The sequence below is a fragment of the Harpia harpyja genome, chromosome 11 (assembly GCF_026419915.1).
Source record: "Harpia harpyja isolate bHarHar1 chromosome 11, bHarHar1 primary haplotype, whole genome shotgun sequence".
Lineage (NCBI taxonomy): Eukaryota > Metazoa > Chordata > Aves > Accipitriformes > Accipitridae > Harpia > Harpia harpyja.
Window position 1 is genome coordinate 46020973 of NC_068950.1, and position 23612 is coordinate 46044584.

General features: G+C 41.5%; 1 protein-coding gene across 1 annotated transcript in view; it reads right to left on the reverse strand.

Annotated features, from left to right (window-relative positions):
- The window catches only part of ERICH3 (glutamate rich 3), a 41650-nt gene that overhangs the window by 4516 nt on the left and 13522 nt on the right, over positions 1–23612 (reverse strand). The window contains 7 exon segments of the mRNA XM_052800623.1: positions 847–993; positions 6532–7035; positions 14414–14635; positions 17139–17437; positions 19981–20167; positions 21646–21826; positions 22495–22713. Of these exon segments, the coding sequence (XP_052656583.1) occupies positions 847–993; positions 6532–7035; positions 14414–14635; positions 17139–17437; positions 19981–20167; positions 21646–21826; positions 22495–22713 (1759 nt within the window).

Here is a 23612-nt window from a genome sequence, read left to right on the forward strand (position 1 = left end):
AAGGCTCCCAGCTGACCAGAAGAAACCTTAGAAGACCCTGGATTAATATGCCAAAGTATAAAACAGTGCACAACTAGCAATTTAAAAACAATATATATAACCTGTTCCTGCCAGCTGTTAGACTCTTAGAGGATGGAAGAAGGAAATGTAAGAGCAACAGTGCAGACTGAAGTCAGTTTTTTCTTCTCTTTTCAGACTCATTGCTACTGTGGAGTAGAATCTTAACGTTACTTTCACTGTAACTCATTGCTGCAGCAGGATAGCTGGCTTTAATACCCCCTGTATAATATGCAAGCCTCTTCTGTCAGGCACATCAAGTCTCCAGCAATAAACTGCTAGGGTTGCAAGGACCAGAAACATTATTGGAGGGAACAAAGATCAAGCTGAAATTTCCTCATTGCCAATTATGCTAACTGCTAACAGGGAGATGAGTTTGGGAGACAAACAGGGTACAGCATGGAGACCAAGTCTGCAGTTCAGCTCCACTCCTAGTCTGCCAGACCCATCCTGCCTGTCTGGACAACACATTTCCCAAGGAGGCCCCACACTACGTGGAAGCAAAGGGAAATTCACTAGATTCCTGCTTTCCACAGCTATTTTCTTGACTGGCAGCCTGGATGGCCTGGATTCTTTACCTAGGACCATTACAACTGCCAAAAAAAGCATTAATTATACATGACTACAGAAGCCAGCTACTCATCACCCAATTTTATACAAGTTAGGAAAGAAAAGAGCACATGGGGAGTTTGATAGCCTAGAAAGGAAAGGGAAAGGGCAAACACTTCTATAAAAAGACTTCAGATGAAGAAGACTTAATCCATGTCCCTGATCGACAGCCAATCTCACCTTCATTGGCATCATGCTCTGTACTTGTTATGTTCTCTTCTTCCTCATCTGCACAGGAATCACTAGGTTCAGGTTCAGAATTCACATGATGATCATTTCCAATTGCCTTTGCTATTTCCTCCTGGACTGGTTTGCAATCTTCAGAAACTATCACAAAGTTACAAAAGAGGAAGCAAGAAAGAGAAACCATTACAAAGCAAAAGGGGAGTAGAAGTCATCCAGCCATCTCAGCTTGGTTTAAAATTTGAAATGTTAGGGCAGACCCGATTGGAGCCATGTAAATCTTCACCAGCAATAATTTTTTGAAGTAGATTAAAACCAAATGGAGACAACCATTAAAAACCTAAGGGAAAATTCATGCAGGAGCATCTACTAAACCATAGAATGGCAATCTTCCACAACATCTTCACAAAACAGTAAGACTGCTTTTGTCAGGCAGTCAGGGGGTGTGGGGCTGTCAACATACAAGCAACAACATTGTTGTATAGAGAGAAAATTGTTATTGTTCTATAAATACTTAAAAAAAAAAATTTCTATGTTAAGCTCCCAACTACAGTTCTGATGATTCCTCAATTCCCCAAACTAACATAAGTGACTGAAGACCTATGCTTATCTATAAGTGGGGAAGTATTTTCTGCTCTGTAAATGCAATGATTGTGATGCTTCACAGTCAAGTCATACATCTGACATTATTGTTAAGATTGTGCTATTTGTTCCATTTTTGCTTTATGACTTGCCAGATGATTACATGAATGGCTTTCAAGCTAGTAATACTAAACAACTTCTTTATGAGCAGTATTCCAACTGTATACACAGCCCAGTCCCTTCAGCATCTCCTCTGAAAGCTGTTCCCTCCAGCAACCCAGGCTTCTCCCTTCAAGTTCCATGAGTTTTCTATATCTTTCCTTTTCTGTTGCAGTTATTGCCTTAGTCTTTTACACAAAGAGCTTGCTAGTTTGCCAGTGGTATGGATTGACAGCATAAAGTCGAATCTTGCACTTGGTTTTACTGCCCAGTGGCCTCTTTTGCCAGTATAGTGTGTCCATTAGGAACCACAGACTTCCAGGTATATCTCTGAAACAGCTGTCTGCTTTTGCTTGTGTTGTGACTGTTAGTGTGAGACTTGATTAATAATTCCTGTTGCTGCTGGGATGGTGCCAGTGGTCATATGTTTCAGACTGTTCCTCTGCAGCTTGGAACAATCAAGCCTTTGACTGAAAGGGAGTAACTCTGTCAATTGCTTGTACTCAATACTTATGTCAAGCATAACTTTCAGATCATAGAGGAGACAATCACATTTCTAGATTTTACTGCTGTATGTGACATGAAGCAGTACACTGGTCAGCTTCATCTGTGCAGTGGAAGTGCTGCAGAGACACTTGTTCCAAGTTTCAGTTTCTAGACATCTACAGACAACTTCTACATCAAGGCTCAGTGAGAACACAGACACCTTTAAATATCTTCACCAATGATCTTCCCAGAATCAGCCTATGGCATTTTATTTAGACGAAGTATTTTGTTTGAGAGTAGAGGAACAGGGTTTTGGCCAGCGAGAAAAAAAGATCTGAATCCTGACTTGGCCTTCTATTACAAAAATACAGAGACTGAAACCAATTGCCACAACAAACGACTCAACGTGTTTCTGGCTAAATGATGACTCACAGCCTAGATAAAGAGGTGTTACATGGTATGATATCTTGACTTTCAAGCAACACCTTACTTCGATTTCTCTGAAAATGAAAATAAGGAGCCATGAGTAAAAAGCTAATGTTTCCACACTAAGGAACTGGCTGACTTTGGGCCACCCTGCAGTACGGCATGTAATAAAGGTGCCCCAAATTTGGGGCTTCATAAAGAATGGACAGGACAGAAGCAGTGAACCTGCTGTGACAGGAGCCTGAGGGGCTGGCAGCATCAGCAGATTCAAAAACACACTAGACAAAGTCATGGACATCAGATCCATAAATGGGTACAAAAGGACTAGGCAGGCATTTTTTTTCTAACAGCTATTATACAACAGATTGGAGTGCAGGAGAGCTACAAAATGAGTGAAATTCAGAAAACTGAGCCTTTTGTGTTCGTGAACAGCATCTTCTCTTGCCATTGGGAGATGCAGACTACTGCGAGAGGTGTGCCTCTGGGCTGATCTGCTGGGCACTTCTGAAGTTACTAAGAGCTGTGCTAGAAGAAAATCAGTTGCATAAACATAAGCACAATAAGGCTGACTGACCTGGCCACTGGTCTCATCCAAATTGCCCACTTAACCCACAGAAATACTGTCTTGCCTCAAAGCGTTTGTACAGGTCTTCTATGGATCGCTGTCACTCCTGGGTGGCATGTATTGAAATCATGTGTACTTGCATGTGGCAGAATGTTCCCTCCAGCAATTTATTATGAAAAATAGCTAACAATTCTTGTGAGACTGATTTTTTTTATACATGTAGCTGGGTGTATGGGATTTAATCTGCTTGCTGCTTCAGAGTCAGTCAGGGCACTGAAAGGTCCAGGAGTGGGAGAGGTGTTGTTCCCGCTGGCTTGCAGTGAGGAGAAGACTTAACACTGTCTTCTCTGCCACAACCTTGCACTCTTCTCTTCCCAAATCCCTGCCTCTCTCTTGCAAATGCACACCCTGTGCTCTCTCACCTTTTTCCTAGGAGGTGTTTATTTTCTACACTGTTGATTCTGTCTTTCTACTCACCCTTGCATATGCTATTTTTCTTCTTTTTTTCACTTTTGTTTTTATTTTTTCTTATTCTTCCTCCTGCGGTTCTCCTACTTTATGCTTACACCCATCCTTCCTACCCCATCAGTACCCTGCACCCACACAGCTCTGAATAGAAATGTGAGAAAATTTTTAAAAGACCATTTCAGTCTACAGTACTACAAAAGGCACTTACTCAGCATGAATGCCTTTTTGCCTATACCATAGGTCCTGAAGGGCAGCGATGGCTTCACTCCTTGTTGTCACACTTCGCCTAGGTGAAGCGCTAAGACCTGCTCTGCAAGGAACCATGAAAGTTGAGCAGGGAGGGTCCCAGGAGAGCATTTGTAAGGTTCCTCCTGGGACCCAAGATCCTGGCAAAGGTCTCCGCGCAATAGCGCACAACCTGCTTGAATCATTCTGACATTTCAGCTCTGCAGAGAAGACAAGAAGCTTTCTGCTCCAGGACATCCCTTGGCTGCCTCACGCAGAGGTACGGGCAGCACTTTCTTTGACTTGCTGAAATACAAAAAGTGCTTTGCTAGGTATGGTGCATATATTTTACTTTGACCTGATTATAGGCCTGAAGTCTGACTAGCTGGCAGTTCCCATTCTTTGCAGTTTACTGCCTGCGTAACATTTGACAAAAGGGAACTGACAGTCTATCAAAACACAGAGCCCAGGGAAGGATGACAAATACTGCTCACCATAATTCTCTCTCTTGGGATCAGCAATATCTCCTTGCCACAAAGAGCACAGCAAGATCAGAAAACACGCAGCAGGAGCCCATCCCAGGTATTTCCACACTTCTGACAGATCCTGTCACGCCACCAGTTGTGATTTGCCCAGACTCAGCCTGCGACTGAACAACCCCACAGGAGCATTTTGCACCTTTTGCTTTCTTCAGCATATACAATTCTCTCTGATAAATTAGCTCTGCACTGTTAACGACAGCGATGGTTAGGAGAAACCCTGTCACGAGCAGAGCATGATGGGTCTCATTGGGGCAAAACCAAAACGGGGCCATGTCAGTCTCATCTAAACACAGGCTGGGCGGCTGATGAGAATGACCAGTCCTACAGAGAAGTTCATGTGAAAAAATCAGGGAGGCCCAAGAACGGACCAAGAACCAATTCTGCAGTCACAGTAAAGGACTGAGCTCTTCCAGCCCTCTGGGTGTCTCTGGAGGCTTTTAGTCCTCAGCCTTTTGGAGGACTGGAGTAGTGGGAGTTGTAATCATCTGGCATTTAAGGCTATAGATGTCCTCAAATTTTTTAATTAGAATCTTTACCATGGCAGCAACTGTGCTAAATGCCTAGAAGCTAAGATTCCCATGTGACCTTTGTTACCCTACAATATTTCTTTAGCATGCTCATTATATCTCAAAAAAGTTGCTCTACACACAGATTCTTGGCAATTCTTTATTTGCTGTAAAATTTACGTAGACAATGCCCATGCAGACAGGGGGAAATCTGTATGCAATTTAGGGAGTTGTTTCTTGTCCCTCCTTGATCTGCACTGTACCTAAATCTCAGGTAATCTCCTGGCAGCAGAGATGATGCAGGACTTGACTAAGAAGTAAACGCTGTTACCTACATAACATTCGGACAATCTACCTATATTTGATAGAGGATCTCTGTTCAAACCTAGAGCCATGAAACCATGTGTGTTGAATGTGAGCACACAGGAATTTATGCTAATAAAGAACAATGCTGTTGTTTTAGGCTAACTCAGTATCAGATTACTAGCTTGACACATTCGATTGATCTTTTCTTGGTTTTGTATTACAGTGTAATATTCTGTCCTCTAGGTTTCTAAAGTTCTTTCTTCTTCAGTAGTCCTTACTCAACTCATCTGAGCCTAGTGGTGAAGGTGCTTAAATTGAAGTTTCTTTCACACAAGTGAAGAGAGGGGTTCCGGAAGCAAACATCTTTGATGACTTGAGCATTATTCAATGAATAGTATGTTGCTGTCTTTACCATCTCAATTCTGAATGCATAACAAAGCAAAAGCAATGCACAAGACAGTCAAAGTAACCCAGCAGCAACAGATTTGCAAAGCATTAAGCACCAGCATTCAAATTGTTTATTCCATGCACAGCTATCTTAGACAGATGCACTGCAGTGAACAGAAAGCAATAGAAGCAGAACCAAAAACTTCTGTTAAAATAAAGGAAAAGCATTCTACATTCCACTGCAAATCCAGCATACAGAAAGACAATTGGAAATTTCATCTACCATAGCTTGTGGCTTTCCTTTACATCAGCACCAGTGCAGACAACTATTCTTTTATACTGACGGATTTAACAGCATCCAAGACATTTCCCTCATGACCTGGATGACATTGCAAAGCAAGGGCTTACATTTTTCCCCATTCCCCAGATACAATAATGCAAAGCCTTGCTCACGTGGCCAACCTTTTATTAATTGCCATTATCCATAAAGGTAAGGCTGAAACTGCAAGATGCCCATTTTATCAACAGTAAAAATGAGGTGTCACACAACTACCTGATTTGCTCCTTGCCAACAAATCCATGACAGAGTGAAGCAACACAACCATGGATCAACTGACATAGTTTTGATCTTCATCTGCTGCACCATGATTCACATGGTAATTTTGGGTGTTCTTTTTGAACCTAGTATGTCACCATTATAAAACAGAGTCCCCCAATGTGGCATACAGATTCTCCTATAGGTAATAAATCATGTTTGGATTTTATAATAATTGCATGATATGTGAAACCCAACTACTAGAGTAAAAAGGGATAGCCAAAGCCTTACACTGGAAACACTAGAAAAGAAACAATAAACCAAGGTTACATTCTGGGTGGTTATTTAGCTCACAGGAGTACAGACTATACTAGTAGCTTGAAAACAGTCCACCAACTGCATTCCCCATGCTGCACCATGACATAGTATAAAGGCAAATACAGCAACACTCACATGCACCACTCACTCATAGTTGTGCAGAGGGATTGTACTCACCACCTCCTTCATCACCCTGAGGAGACTCTTCATTGCTATCCTCCGCTTCCGTCATACTGCTTTCCAAAGGCACTAGAAGACTTTCCTCCCCATCATCCCTCCTGGTACTTGCATTCTTCTCCCCGTCTTCCCCTATGTTACCTTTTACTGACCCAGCCTGTTTGAGGTCCCCATTAACTGCAGGACTTTGATACTGTGTTGCCATTGTATTTTCATGAAAAATTCCAGTATCTTCCCTTGCTGTTAGATCTTCTGGTTTTGCCTTTTCTGCTTCATCTATTCCTTCCTTTTCCAGTGCAAAAGCTTCCTGATCTTCCTCCATTCTGAGCAGTTTATTCTCCCCATTCTCATTTCCATATTGTGCATGTGCTGTGTTATCAGATGCCCTTTGGATATTATACTCCTCTTTGCCCTTGACATCATCTTTCATCATTTCAGCATGAGAGTCATCTTCACTGCTATACTGAGTACTGACGGATGAGAGAGAGTGTGCAGGCCTCCTATCTAGAAATAGCAAACATAATTTTGGTTTAGTATTTCTCCCTAAAACATCTGCATTCATTGTCCACTAGTTCCCTTTGCTATGCACAAAGGGACAGATGCTCATCTGGTATCAATCTCTGAATTACAGCACCTGAGGATATCGTGACAAAATCCCAATAAGTGTAATAGAGGAACATTGCCCAGGTGTATCAAAGTGTTAAAATCAAAGCCATTTAACATGGGTTTTTTTCTGACAATGGAAATGAACCAGATTAGCTCCATCAACCACACAGAAACACACCTCCAAAAGCACCTCTAAATATGACTCTGACAGGTTTTAAAATAGCTTTCTTGAGCTCCATTTGATAAAAGATTTCGGCCATGGCAACAGCCCTTCAGTGCACTCCTGTTAGCTCAGTGAATATGATAAAGATCTCCAAAATCATCTGTAAACCATTCAAGTTGAACTGGAGATGAAGTTCACTGTCTCCTCTAAAGAAACATACAGGGACCATTATATGAAATTCATAAACGGAAAATTTGAGGGGAAAAAAATAAGCAATAATTCTTCACCTAATATTTAGCTGAATGGCAGAGCTTAATGCTACACAGCATTGCTGGTGTCCAAAGTTCACATGGGTTCAAGAAAAGATTAGTCAATCTCAAGGAAGAAAAATCCAGTTGGGCCTAATAAGTAAAAGGGACCACTATTGGCACCAGCTAATTACAGGGGTGGGAAGACACAGTGGGGAAGCACCACAGTATTCTTGCCCTTTTCTTATATTTTTCCTAGGCATCCACTGCTGGCCAAAGGCCAGAAGTAGAATTTGGACCCACGGTCTGTCCCTGAACAGCTGTTCTCAGAGCCACAGGAGCCAATCTGTGCCGCCTTATTTCTTCCTGCAGCCACAATCTTCCAGCAGCTCCTATGCTTCTTCTTCATCTGTGGATCTGAGGAAGGCTCATTGCAATTTTTTGTAATATTTTAAATTATCCTTTTCATCTGCAATGTATTACAAAAACTTTGCAGGACTGCTTTTAAAAAAAACTCAAATATGGAAGCTAAAACTTCCCTAAAATATGTCAACTACTCCCATTAATTTTAAAACAAGAACAAAGAAGGTGTGTTTGAATAGAAACTGCAATTCTAAATTAATGGACTGCCTTGTATAGATGCCAGACTACCGATTCAAGAAAACTCCTCAATTTTCCTTAAAAGTAGCAAAGGAAAAGGAACAGCGTGCAACTCCACGCTTTAATGGTGGTGTGAGGAAGCTACCTACATCTCTGGGGAAGTTATTGAGGCGTACGCTCATTCTGTCATCTTCGCAGAGACTCGCAGCAAAGATAATGAGTGGTACCAAATGTGAGGTGGACATCCATCCTCTAGGATCTCTACTGCAATGGATTTCAGGCACAAATTACCGGAGAGGCACCACCTGGTAACGACTCTCAGTCACTTCCAGTCTTCACTGGATTTGCACCTGTGTTCTAACAGTAGGTATGTTTAGACTCCCAGAAAACAGCATCGCTCCTAAAGACACTTAGAAGAATATAAACAAGAAAGTTCAGAGAACTCCAATATGCAGATTACATATTGTACTATGGGAATTGTCAGTGATTCTTTCCAATTTATTCACAGGCTTGTGGTCCCCAAGGATTTGAATGCCAAGGTCTCTCTTACATGCTCTTTATTTATGTCTGATTCATAATATTGAATGCAAAAGTAACATCTTTGGCACCTCAGTTATCTGGATATTATTCTAAAACTCCATGTGCTGGCTGAACTGACCCAAGGGGCCTTATGAATTCAAACACACTTGAACAAGTGTAACGATATACTGAACTAAGATGAGACAAAATCCGTCCACAGCATGTACTCATAAAAATCCAGATCCCATTACTATTAGCATGTTATTTCTACTATAGCAGCACTCATAGGTTACAAGTGGATTAGTGTACTGGTTACTGAAACACAAAAACATAGTGTCTATGCCCAAAAGCTTGTTATCCAAAATCTTGGTCTACCAACACTAACACACATGCTTAACTTAAAGTAAGTGAGTTCAAAAAAAAATTATAGGTCCAAAGCTCGGCAGATGAATTCAAGGCACAGTAAATGTACAGAGCACATAGAATTTCAGGTCACAATGAGATGAAAGTTGAAGCTAGCAACAATTAAAATTAAATTACGCAGAAACATGTGGTGTGGATAATCTGCAGGTTTATGTTTGCCTCTAGGAGCCTGACAGAAAGGAAGTTTGCACTACCAGTGACCAGCACTCCCCTGCAAGGTAGGGACAGTCTGTACAAAAAAAATTTCATACACTACAAAAATTCACCTACACTTCAAAAATTCACCTAACAACAAAAAGAAGAAGAAAAAAATAACAAGGCTGGAAGCGGGACTTCCCTAAATGTTCTAGCTGAACACGTTCTGCTGGCCAGCTAGCTGCATATGTACATACCACAGAGGAGCGGAGTGATTTCACAGGGCTGAGCAGCCACGGACATTAACAGCAGCCACAGGTGTTCAGTAACTTTGTAAATGAAATCCCTTACTTATGTGCCAAAAGACAAATTCAAGAGCTGAACTGTAAGTAACTGATCTAAAATCCAACAAAGCTCTGCCATCCTCTGAAAGCCAAGAGAAAATGAGTTACTATCACTAGCATGATGCCCCAGTAACACTTCCCACAAAGACCCATTTTACCAGATCAAACTAGTAAATGTCCATGTTGACTAACTCCAGGAGACATGCGAATAACAGATTCACAATTTTAACCTCGACATCTCTAACTGCAGAGATCGAGTCACAGGGTGTTTGTATAACTGTGGGCTTGACAACTCACACTCAGTTGTAAGCCTTGCCAGTCCAGAAGGCAACAGTTTTAAAGTAAAGTGAAGTGGGGCATACCTTAGGGCTAAGAGACGCAATAGCGAAGTAACTCCCCAAACAGTTTTCATGTGCCCAACATTATTTAATGAAGATGAGAGCTAGAAACAGTATGTATAGATGGCAGTAGGGCTACTTTGAATGTACACTACAAGTACATCTACTGTACCAAAGAGAGAAGGACCAAGGTTTGATTTGCTGCAATCTGTCACAACTCCAGGATCACACACCTACGTGCTGCCTCAGCAGGCAATGAAGCTCACGTTAGTTCCCAGCCCTCGGCATGCACTGTGCATGCACAGCGTTAGATACTGGAGGATCTTGCATGCACGCTGCAAGGGGGCCTCCACCTCAATTATGTCAGACAGAAAAGTGCATTGAGGACATCAGCAGTGCATTTTTGTGTGCTGTGCATGGCTCCATGAGTAGATGCAAAACAATTCTGCACCTAAAATGAACTCAACCTGTGGACTAAATTGCTAATGTAATAACACCCTATTTATGCTGTCCCTGTCACCAATACCAGACTTTGCAAGGTGCACTATGGAGCATCGAACTTTACACCTCGGCAGGGCCTTGCATTCAATATTGAAAAATATATAGTCACAGAATTTCACACAAGTTAGGCACTCATGCAGAAGGGTGAAGAGGAAGAATTCCTTCTCTAACTGTGGCTTTCGCTCATGTGCCATCCATATGCCAGAATTGTAATCCAGCAGCATGTTCAGAAAACATGTTGTACAAAGAAATCTTAACAACCATAGTTTAAAGAATCCCACTCGGAGTACCATTCCTCCACCATTAGAAAATTCAAGGGCCTGAGGAAGGGAGTTCCTTTATAGACATTTACATCCTGAGACAATATATTAATTTCTAGATCTCTCTGTCACAACTAGATACATCAGGGAAGTGGCAATTCAGGTAAGTGAAAAAGAGATGGATATTAAAGAGGTATATGGATTCAGTTATAGGAGAAAAACTACATAGGATTCAGGAAAATGATAACTCAGGCAGGGGATAAGCTGTCTTGGAGAACTTGTAAATGTAAACATAAAGAAGGGAAAAGAACCGCTTAAGAATGTGCAAAAAGGCATAACTAAAAACAATGAAGTTAAAATAAAGAAAAATCTTTTTAATAATGAATATCCAGAAAAATCTTCCGCAGTTGAGACCTACTAGGCACTTTAATAATCTCCTAAAAAGTGGAACTAGTAGTTGCTACTAAAGTTGCTTGAAATATTTCCATGCATACTATTTTCAGAGACTAAGGGTCCTTCATTCAAACAGAAAGCTCTTCTTGTCCTCAAAATTACCAATGAATTCTTATTTTTCATAAATTTATTTTACATCTCAGTTGGGAAAGCCCCACATCTTTTTTATTCCTTCTCTCCATCTCTTCTGTTCAGTGGTGGAAAAAAAAAAGTAGAAAGATTTCATTACGAAGGGGAAAATATCAAAAATCAACAAATAGGAAACAAGAATGAAAAATCACAGGCATTTTGTGTTCAATGTATCAATGCCTAGACTGGTTAACAAAAACAATGCAAAAAAGTTATCATTTTCTTTAAAGGATTAAAAACAAATCTGGATAAAACTAGATGAGGACTGCAGTGCCATCAGGTAAACAGTAAATAGACATTTGGAAGATGACAAACCCTTCCTACAACAGATTTCTTATTCATACAGAAAGAAATGCCCTGCACCAGTTTGGGTTCCACTGTTTACTGTTTGTAAACCCATTCTGTGCAAGTGCAAAGGAGTAGATACCAACTGGTTTCTGAATACTTCTACCACCCCAAGTGTAGAAATCTCTTTAAAGATTAATCACTACAGCCAGAACAAAAAGATCATCCCGACCTTCAAACTTAAACACAAAGTCCCTAGAAATTCAAAATTCCAGTGATCTGAAATGCCACCCAAAGCTAGCAGTAACCTTAAAACATCCTTATCTAATGTTACGGTCTACCATTTACTAATGGTAAATAAGGATTGCAGAACTGCTTCAGGCTTCCTGCCCCAAGAAGATAAATGTTGGAAGCACTGCTCCTCTTGTTGACAGTCATTTACACCTACAGGGAGCAGTCAAACAGAGCTCAGAGCAGATGCATTCACAATATAACCAGCGATCACAGAAAAGGCTTTTCCACCGGTATTCCTAGCTCCAAATCCATGCCTCTTCCATTATTTATTGTACATATATATTTAGACTTCTAAAAGCCCCTTTAGGTCCCCCTCCAATATTTAGGTAACCACTCCTTACACTAAAACACCAAATGCCAAATTAGAATATTACCTGTCTCTTCCTCACATCCTCAGCAAACACAACAGGGATAATGAAGTAAAGCCAGCTTCTCTGCCTCCTTTCTCCAAAAGTCATGGTGAAAAGGTTAAGAAGTCAAAGCTCGTGTGGGCCAAAGGGAAAACTGATTTCAAGTCATGAGCTTCTCAAGGAACACCTTTGAAAACAGCTTCCCTCATTTCCATGGAGGCAATGCTGCTCAGCGCCGGACACCTATGGCCCACTGCTGATTGCCAAATGAGATGCAAGTAATAACTGATGAATGCCGTATTAGTGTGCTGATGTAAAAGATAGAAGCAGCAAATCAGGCTGCTAAGAAAGAAGATTAAACCTGTCTTATTTAAAACCACAGAGAATGTAAATGATTTGAACGCATGTCCTGAGTTACCGCACTAAAGGAGAACAAAGCAAGACATGACAAATACAAATCGAAAAAATTTAGCTGTGCCTGCCAGCTGATCGGTGAGGAACACCTGCCTCGATGACTAGCTGTTATACACTATTTGTTGCTGATGTTAAATGTCCGTATTTCAAGATTTGGTGGCTTCCCAACAGCCTTTTCCCCTCATCAGAAAAATTTATATTTAATTAGTGAGTTTTGGTGCATGCAGCATTATTACATCCCAGTATAAACAAAGGTGAATAAGGGTTGCCCTTAGCAAAGGTCTTAACGTATGGGTAGCCATGAAAGGCCCTTACAGTTACCTGTTCCTTTCCACCTACACACATCTATGCATCCACACACTTTCACTTGATCATCACATACTGCTAGAGCTTGAGAAGCAGCTGATTAAAGTCACAAAAAAGTTCGTAATGCCATACGCTAACAAGCAGAAAAGAATGCTTAATTCTACTGATTATTCATGAATCACAAGCTATTTCTGATTATCATGAGAAAACAAAAATTTAGATTCTTTTTGATCACTGCAAACATTTTATAAGCAAGGATGTTTCAAACCTGGTTTGAGTTTCTGGTGGATTTTATACTTTCTATAAAAAGACTGGATCTTTCTTGCAGCTGCAACCTTTTCACAAACAGCTGTATTACCTTTGCTTAATTCACCTAGAAATACAAATGTGAAAGTAATGTTTCCATTTAACTTGAGAAACAGTTTGCACATAGGACTGCCAATTGTAAGGAATATAAAGTAATTAATTTTAAAACAGCAGTAAATGGGGAAATCTTGGTACACTATGACAAGCAAGAGGCACGTAAGTCAGTTCAGGATCTAACAAAGCCATAGAGGAGAAATGTTAGAGAGAAATAAAACACTGCCACAGGGAAGAGGCAGTTCACTTCTGCCTTATTCACCACATGGTGAATGGAATTCTGTTGGTCATCTAATAAATGAGAAATTGCCTGCAAGTTTTCTGTGGGATTATTTATGAAGATGCACAGCTTGGACTGCATGAAGGCCAACAGCTAAAACACTAGACGTTAAAAGTGCTGATCCAAAAACCTGAATGACAGAAAACACCACTTATTCTACAGAAATTTACTCCAGAACAGTTTAATCTTTCTGAATTAATAATAATAATGGCCTTGGACACTTCACTGCACAGTTTTGTACCTACATTTGGATCAAGAATCACAGACTATCTTACTGACTCCAACTCTTACTCATTCACAGCCAGATTTGAACGAGGACCCTCACAAACTGCCTAAGCACTGCAGGCAGAAGGGACAGCTGAGCTGATGGCGTTTCCTCCCTGAGCCAGGACAGTGTCAGTGATGTACCAGAGGACAAAGCTGAGGTTCTGATTATTCAGGGCCATTAAAGATAGCACTTCTAAAATACAAGGTGGTATGTCAGGTTTCCTGGTGACTTCTCAGATAAAAGTGCTTATCCTCAGCAGGTGTAAGTGGTCATAGCTTCTCAGATGTCGGTGACCACTGCCATGAAGTGCTGATCTGCCCAAGTATTTAGAGCTAATTTGCTGACTGGCTCCATCTCCATTTCTGCAACTAAATAGTTCAGCAAAGTCTGCTGTGAGCTGGCACACGCTTACACTGCCAGTGGGTTTAGCTGTATTTCAGTGATGGATGGTAGAATTAGTAACAGATGAAGTAGCTATCTTTTACCAATTCAGTAGAAATTGCATAGTTTTTCCCTATGCAGGCACAACATACGTACTGGACACGCAAAAAATGTAAAACATGCATCAAGTCAACTTCCGTAAGCCTCATTATGAAAAAAACTAACCTTGTTTATCATCCTCGGAGTCACTGTCGGAATATCCATCACTTTCATCTTTCTCACCGTCAGAGGCCTGCAGTGCCTTCGCTGATGAGGTTTTACTCTCCTTTTCATAGCCTAAATTATGTTTTTTATCATCTGAGGATGACTTTGACATTCCATTCATTTGATCACCAGTCAGTCCCTCTTCATGAACTTCTTCATCTGCTTCAAAATCTTCATCATACTCTAAAATAAAAGAATCATACCGTGAGACAGGAAATGGAATTTCACAACTAATAAAAGTTCTTTTTCAGTAGACAGAGGTTAACTTCATTAATCTCCTTTTGCCTTTGCATTTGCTCAGTCTTTTTAAAGACATGAGAGAATCTAAGACCACAGATAGGAATCAGAAGAGCACATTATCATAAAAAAGCATCATGTTCTTCATAGATAGAGTAGCAAAAATGCAGTAAAGGTACTGAATGATGCATCAAGTATGATTAATACATTAAAAACAAAACAAACAAAATCATTAGTCACTGAAAGGACTAGAAAAATTAAGAGCTGGGCAAACTCAAAAATAAAATGCAAGACAGTCTCTTATTACAGGAGAAAAACTTGTTGCGATGAAAAAAAATACAAGCAATAGAGAAAGCTGGAGAAAGGTAATATATTGTAGCGCAAAGTAAGATAAATGTGGATTGACATGGCTAATTAGCAAAGAAGTGGCTTACGAACTAAAGGAATTAATTAAATCCAGCCAAAGGGTGCTGCAGAGGAATATTCTGTTATCGCACTGTTCTAATAAGCTCCTTCAGGTCCCAGGTGAAATCCTAGTACAAATGAAGCTTACGGCAGAATTACCATTTTTACATCAACGTGGTTGGGATTTCATTCCAGGCTACTAGCCTGACAAGTTGTAACATTTGATAGATAACTTTGCTCAGATCTATAGGTAAAGACTGTCTTCATGCATATGCATTAAAGAATCCTTCCCTTTCCAGCCAAGGCTGCACTATTTAAAATCCCAGGCACCAGCATGCACAGTGATGTCAGTGGTTGCCATTTAAAATTCAGTAATTCCACTGCCACCACTAGCTCACTGCGCACGCAGCGGAGGCAACAAACCTAAATTGTGAAGGAGAGCTGACACACCAGCTGTCCCTCATGGCCATAATTTCTCACCTTTCAGATTTTATTGCTCACCTCTTTTTCTTTCCATCAGTACTTTTAAAGTACTGAAGTGACAGAATGCCAAGGACAGAAATGAAGAGTATCTGATGCAGAACCAATTAGGCAAATAAACAATTACCCAGACAATGAGAATTAAGGGAATAAGGAGATGTATTTTCTGTATTAAAAACCAATTGAGATTCCAACTGCATTGTTGGAAGTGAGGCCTCCTTAGGTAACTGTCAGAAAGGTGCCCACCTCCTGAAGGAAAAAGGCTTGATTAATGACAAACACACATCCACAGAGACTAATGAGGAAGCTGAGCAGTAGCACTGCAGAATTATGAAAGTAAAAATAGAAATAGGAAGTAGGAATTAAAATCCCTCTCTAAACTTGACTTATTCTGAAGAAGACTTTATAATAAGGAGTGAGTAAAGGCACAGGCTGACCTCACCGCCTCTTCCCGTAGGGGCAGGCAGAGGCGTAAGCATCCTGATGGCAACAGGGACTGGCCTTAGGTGGCACTGGGGAAACGGCACATTCTGAGCATGCAGTTGGAGCTGCCACGCATCATTTTTATACCACAAATATTATATTTGCCTGCCACAAGAAACAGCCCTGAGCAAACTTTCAGCAAGGGCAGCCTGTCTCTGGTCTTTCTTTTTAAATCTCTGTCAACAGAAACAAGATTTAAAGCAAAAGGGGCAAGGTCAGCTAGCTACACCAGGCAATGGGAGCATTTGGTAATGGGAAAGGACAATAGCCCCAGTGGGGTCGGAGCAGAGAAGGCAAGAAAGGTGAGCTGGTAGACCTGGAGCAGAGGGAATGAATGCTCAGACAAGCGAGAAAACTGGAGGTTTGGGCAGCTGTCGGGTAAGCAGTACCTGGGGCAGGGTGGTGGAGAATGGACTGGAAAGAGCCTTAGATGAACAAAGCATTGCACTCCCAGTAGCAACAGACAGGAGAAAAGACCAAAATACTTCCACTGGTGCTAAATCTTGCTGACATTTTGCTGCTATGTGCTCTTCCCACCTTCCCTCCCCTTCTGCACCCAGCATTCGGCCTCCTCCCCTCCACAGTTCATCCCTCCCTCCCATCCATTTCAAATCAGGCAGCAGGAGGCTTTTCCACCTCCTGCCCCTATGTCTGCCGTCTTCTCTCCATTCACCTGATGCTGACCTCCTGTCTCCCTTAGGAGCTCACTGTCTCCCTCCCCACACCCAGTCCCATTTCTTCCTTCTGCTCTACTTGTCCTCCACCTGCTGCCATTCTCCTTCTTCCTTCACTGTGCCCCACTTTCCTCCTGCCTTCCCACCTACCTCAGGCTCCTGTTTCAGCCTCTCAGACCTTTCTTACTCACTTACTTGGCTCTTGCAAAACCCTCTCATCCTGTTGCTTGGCTGAAAGGAGCCCCACTAATTTTATTGCCCAGACACAGGCATCACCACATTTCTCACAGATGAGGTGTCCTAAGAGAGGATGCCCCAGACGAAGTGGGAGGCCCACAATCCCGTACCTTCTCCAGAATCATCCTCTCCCATTTTTCATCCCCTGCTTGTGTTATGGAATACTATACCATTTTTACCGGTGTCTTCCTGACTATCTTCACTCTCACGATCAGATAGTTTTTTCCTTTCTTCTCTTCTGTATTCCTGTCCGGTCTCCACTTTGTCCTCAACAGCTTCCACACTTGCTTCGTGACCTGGTAAGATGACTAACACTGAATCTTTTCTTGGTTTCTGCTCAACACTGCTTTTACTTGGCTCACTGCGCACTCCATCTCCCCAGGAACCCACATGCTTTTCCTCATGGTCCTCCTCTATCTTTCTCTTGGGAGGGGATGGCTTTTTGTCCAGACCCATTGCAATAATGCACCTATAAAATAACAAGAATTGGAAAGTACCACGTTTTTCTTTCTGTGAACAATGGAAGGGCAGCAGACACAGTGAGCTATTCTGCTCATTATCAGCAGTGAAACCAGGTACCTATCTGCCTCTGCATTGCCACTCAGACAACAAGGTTACTGATAATGACTCACTTGGAGAAGCACCCTGAAATCCTCAAGAAAGAGCTCCACTAACACAGATGCAGTTCTTCCTTGAAGGAGAGTAACGCTGTCTGCACTTAAAGGTGACAATTGAAGTATAAACAGATTAAAATCAAAATTATCGTAAGTGCCCATTAATTTCAAGCTACACCAACCATGATCTGTGAAGACTTAACCACTGAGAAAGGCAGACAAGCTCCAAGTCAGATGTGTGCTGGATCCAGATCCTGCTGTAACACCCAGCAAAGTGATAACTCAAGTTTTGTGGGTAAGACTTTTTTTTTTTTTAATTTGTCTGCTGGGTCTAATAACTGCAGGGTAAGAGGGAGATTGAAATTGAATTATTTTCAGTTTCTGTTTGTTTTTCCTACCTAACAGAAACCCAAACAGTTGGAAAACAAAGCATTTTGAATGACTTGTTGAGACTGCTCCTCTTGTATAAAATGGAGTGACAGCCTCTCTATCTTGTGGTTAGGAGGCTCATATAAGAAACTAGAGTTCCTAATTCTGATTTAACATTAACCACAGACACGAAAAGCCACCCTACACCACCCATGAGTGTCAGGACATTGTGCTGTATGTAGTACGTTGATTCAAATCGGCAAGCACAGGATGAAACTGAAACTGGAACTTTCACTTTAGCTAATCACAAGTCTCTCTGGAAAACCATATTTTCTTTAAAGACAACTATGTCTTAAAATCTTTTCCTCCCCCAAAACTGCTTTTCTTATGTAAGGCTTGATTGCAACTGCCCTCACATTCCAGCTGTTTACAAACTACTGTGAAATACCCTACAGTCATTCAGTCTAGAAATCTTTCAGTTTTGCAGGCATAAAATGTAAACGTGACAATTTCTGAAAATAGTCCTACCTTTTAATTACTTGTTCCTGGTATTTTTTCCAGGGACCTTTGAGATAATTGAAGCACTTCTACTGTACAGAAATGCTGGACCCAGGCCAGCAGAAAACTCTTGGTGCAAGGATCACAGCATTGTTGTAGAAATCACCGTGGCATCACCTCTTTGTGAACCAAAGCCTTAACCCAATAGGGAAAATCAACTGGGATCTCTACTGAGAATCAGAGTGGGTATTTAATCTGTGGATGTGGTGTCATACTCAAAGCAGAAAACAAATACGACTGCGTTTGACCTGAAGGAGATGTGAAAATAGTTGTCATTTATGGGGAGAATCTGGTTAATGAAAATGTTTTTTAGTCACCAGATAAGGTTGGCTGGACTGACAAGAGACAGGAAAACAGAGATATCATTAATAATAAGAGGGGAAGGGGGACAGAAAGTGGGGATGACTCAGGAAGAAATTAACCAATATCTGGAGACTATAATAATTCAGAAAATCCACTACAAATCTTTTTAGAAATCATACAAAAGCTGAGATTTGGGCATTTCCTAAACTCTATAGCCACTATATCCATTCTGAATTCAGAAGTTTTTCACTACTTTAAACATACTAAGTAATACATTTACATAATCATGTTCAATGTTAGATTGGAGTAGGAAAAATATGGTACAATAAAGTAGAATTTTATTCCTTAGAATTTGGTCCTTCCTTATCTGAAAAAATAGAGTACAGCTCTGTGGAGGTTCTCTTCTTCCAACTGCTTGCCGCTCTTTTAAAAATTACTTATGAAAAGAACATAAAAGTTTTTAAATTATCCATGTGTGCAGAAGTTTACTTGTCTGGCATGACTTAACAATCACACAAAAGGAAAATTTTATTAAAATTAAAGCTTCTTGGCAAAACCACAGCTGTTGCTTACAACATTGACTTTTGCCCAAACCTGAGAATCTTCTGCACGGATTTGCTTTCTGAAGCATGGCTAACATTCAGTACTGTCTTATTCTGCAGCCAGGGGTATTACAGCAGAACCCCACCTTAGAGGCAGAGCTGTTTAAAAATAAATTATCTTATTCTCACAATCACAAAGAAAACTCTGAAAACTACAGTTAACCAAGCAGCATTCTTGATATTTATTTCACTATCACTTCCACCAGAAACATGCAAGTGGCATATGTATACCACCCCACTTCTATTCCTCCATACTCGACTGCTGAGGAAGTGCTGACTGCCTCCTGACAAGCTGACAGATCCAGGGCAAACATTGTCCATTGCTGTGCATACTCCACAGAGTGACTGAAGAGGCAGCACAAAAGTAGCTGACTTTGATGGCATCCTTGGATGTGGGACCCTGAGGGATGAGCTCAGTTCTGCACATTTCAAGGGGTGCTGAGAAACAGACCAGGCTCTACAGAGCTGTGGGGTGCCAGAAAGATTGAAAAAGAGGAAACAAGGGATAAACTGTCTAACGACTGGGCTGCTAAGTCCTTGTGAGCAACGTGTATTCATCTCCATACCTGTAGCAAGGAGATGCTCCCTCCACATTGAGAAACCTGAAGTATCCATGTCTGCCTCCCAGCCTGGAACGCTTCTGATGTTTGTACTCACAGCAACAGCTCAACCTGTCCACTTGCATCCCATTCAGAAAAAAGGTGAGGCTGAATGGGAAACCACGGTGCCTCTTTGAGACAAACTGAAAGGTCTCTGTAATCACAAGAAAGGAACGGGTTCAAAGAAGGTGGTTATGCTTTACTGTCAGCCTGTTGCAATTGTTGTATCTCCTCTGCACCACCACCAAAGCACCCAGCCCTCTGAGGTCAGGTACTTTGGTTCTCGGCTGTATTAATTAGTTGGTAAAACTCTACCTCCTCCCCACACAACAGCCTTGTCTCTTCCTGACCCAGGAGTACCAAGCTGGACACCCCTGTGACAAGCTAACACATCGTCAGTTTGGCCGCTCCCTACTACAGCAGAACAGAAACCAGAGCCTCCCATCTCAAAAAAATTAACTCTGCCACTTGCCTTGTAGGAGTGTACATGATGCACAGAAAGCTCAGGATTCCTGGCATGTGTCTACGTGGTGCAGTACGGCAGTATGTCAGAGCTCCTGCAGTGTAATGGGCACGTTCCTCAGCGCAGCACCTCGCAGAGTGCGACCAGGCTCCGATCAGTACAGCTGCACTATTAGTGGTGCTGGGCCTGCACTAATACGGTCGTACTCACAGAACACTGAGCAGCGGAAAGATGCTGTTTCTGGAGCCATTTCAGACTACTCTGCAAGGGCATAGTTCGGTATCCAGGCCTTAAGGGCACTGAGGCTGTGACCCAGCTCCGTGCCGGGTGGGACTGGGTTGCGCTCCCTTCACCCACAAGTCATAGCATCCTTCCAAAGTAAACTGAGCACACACCGGCAGGGAGGAAGCCACGCTGCACTCCGGTGGGTTCCCTGGTAGGTGTGAATGGGGCTCCGGACAACAGGAGCACACACAAAGGACACCTTCCGCGCAGCTGGGACACAGCTAACCAGATGTGCAGGCACACTGCGGTGCACCCGTAACCTCAGGGGACAGGCTGAAGTGCAGGGATCTCTGCACCATCTTCCCATATCCAGTGAAAATGCAAATGCAAACCAGGGGTTTCTGTGAGCTGGAATGAGGGGTATAATCTGTGGAATCACTCTTCCTCGTAAGTGAAAATCTCCCAGCCATTTCCTCTTCCCAGTTTCCCAGAACACAATTCACCTTTTCCTGGTGTGATGGAATCGCACTCATGTAAAAGAGATGCAAATTGGGCCCCCACTACATACTTTTCCTTCTGGAATAATAAGCAACATGCACTGATGTATTATACCAAGTCAGAAACAGATAACCCCTATTTAAGGACAGTTTACTGCTACAACTACTTTATTAACCATACATCTCTAAACAAACTTAATCTAAGCTACACCATTTTGTTAAATCAGTTCTCTAAATTCATTCTACCATAATCTGCAAAATTGTAACCTCGCTTTCAATCATGAAACAGTAGATCCAGATTTAGTGGGGAGGCAGATGGTATAAAAATCCCTGAATGCACTCTTGACTGAGTTCAGCTGAAATCATTTTGATATCACATTGACATTTTAGCCAATAAAAAAAGATGTTGCCAGAATCAATATGAACTCTTTGACTCTTTATCCTTACCTCCTTCCAGTAGCTTGCCTTTGTAGACACAAAGGTTTTCTCCTCCACAATGCTGCTGATAGACTTTGATTTCGTCTCTGTAATCAGCATCATCGTGAGATAAACGCACACTTTTTCCTAGAAAGACCATGGTAACAAACGCATTGCTGCGTAACGAGGGCTTAGGGAATCCTCCAGAATTCTGCAGCAGGAAATACACACGAAGCGCATTCAGCTTCCAACTCTTACAAAAGGTGAACACAAAGATCATGTACGTGCGGCATACACTTGAGGCTTCCAATCTTTTAAGACAGGCCTTGAGCTGCTTCAATTGGAAAGTGTTTTGTAATGTGCAGAAGGGCAGGAAAATATTTTGGACTGAAAATCCATTGCATTGAACTGCCCAAAATTGCAGGGATGAGGTCTAATGACCCATATTGTCCCTCCCAATCCTGGGTTCCTACAATTTCCTTTACAGGAGTCAAAACTGGCTGGAGATACAGTGTAACAGATCAAGTTTCCATACACTAAAGGCATTTCACATATCCCTCTGAAGTTCTGGTACTAGATATGGTCAGAGACAGGATCAGATTGGCTAAGATGGAAGGCTTTAAGTAAGAGTGCTATGGTTTTTTTGTTCAAGCACCTTTTTTCCCCCCAACTGATGAAAAACACCAAATGTTTTAGTATAGTATATAGAGAGATGGGTGGCAGTTATATATTTTAATAGTTGTAAATTTTCTTTCTTTCAAAAAATCAGTGAATCTTTATGCAAACTAGGTATACACATCTTTCGGCATTAGGCAAATACACCAATGAGGAAGGTAACATGCCTATACATAAACAGAGAAGTAGACAGAGATAACTTACCTTTGTTAAAAGTTGCTCTACGTCATTTGGTGCAGTGGTGGGATGATACCGCCTGCCTCTGTGCACCCCATTTCTCCCCGCAGTTATGCTCTTGTCTCCTTTTAGAAGGGGGGGAGGTGGCACTGGTATCACATAATTGTTAATGACGGGGAGCTGATATGGGGATGTACCAGTCACATATTCCATTGAATTCATAAGTCTTAACCCACTCTTCTCCCCCTGCAAAAACATTTTAACCAGGTTAAATAGGTTATGCAAAAATAGTTACCAAGCATACTGAACTAACCATGGTTTGACTGTTCTTTACATTTAGCAACACACATACTTCTAGAACAATTCCTTAACTTGTTGCTTGCAATTTTGTTCATGAAAACATTTCTGTGCTAAAACCCTTTCTTTTAATTTGCAAAGCAACAGGCAGATTGCTTGGAAATGTCACCCTCATAGATTATACAACATTGTAAACCATGTACTACTTGTAACCACGCAGGGTTCTGATCACAAGCAGACAGAATATTGCACAACCCCACAGCACTGCTGCGTTCTCTCAGCTGGCAAGCAAATTCCAAAGCAGCCAGAATCTTCCAACGGTAACATCATTTGGCATCAGTTATACAAAATGTGGTTCAAAATGCTTTGTTCCCATTTGTAGTGGAGGTTTACTCCTCCTTCAGGATGAAATGCAAACAGAGAACCAGGGTCCTGAAAAGCAAGACATCTCTAGAGAATAAATGCTGCAAAAGTTGCATGCTCTGGATCTGAGCTCTGCATCATGTCTTCATCGTCTATGACCGATTTAGCTGTTTTGTCAGTAATGAGCATTAAAGAAACCATTTAAATCACCCATAATTTGAGCAGACATAGATAGTGCCAGCAAATTCTTGGAGAAAGGATCGTGACTTTGCAGCTGTAGATGAAGATGAAAACTTGTAAGACTGTGTGAAAATATTCCTGAGTTATTGGTGTTAACCAGGTGGCTGCCTCCCTTTCTACATAACAGAAAATCTATGTAGAGAGAGAAAATTTTGCATGCAGAGAGATTTTATACTATAAGTCACCACATTTTTCCTGGCTGTGATCAAGAACTGGGCATTACACCGGTAAGACAATGTTTTGAA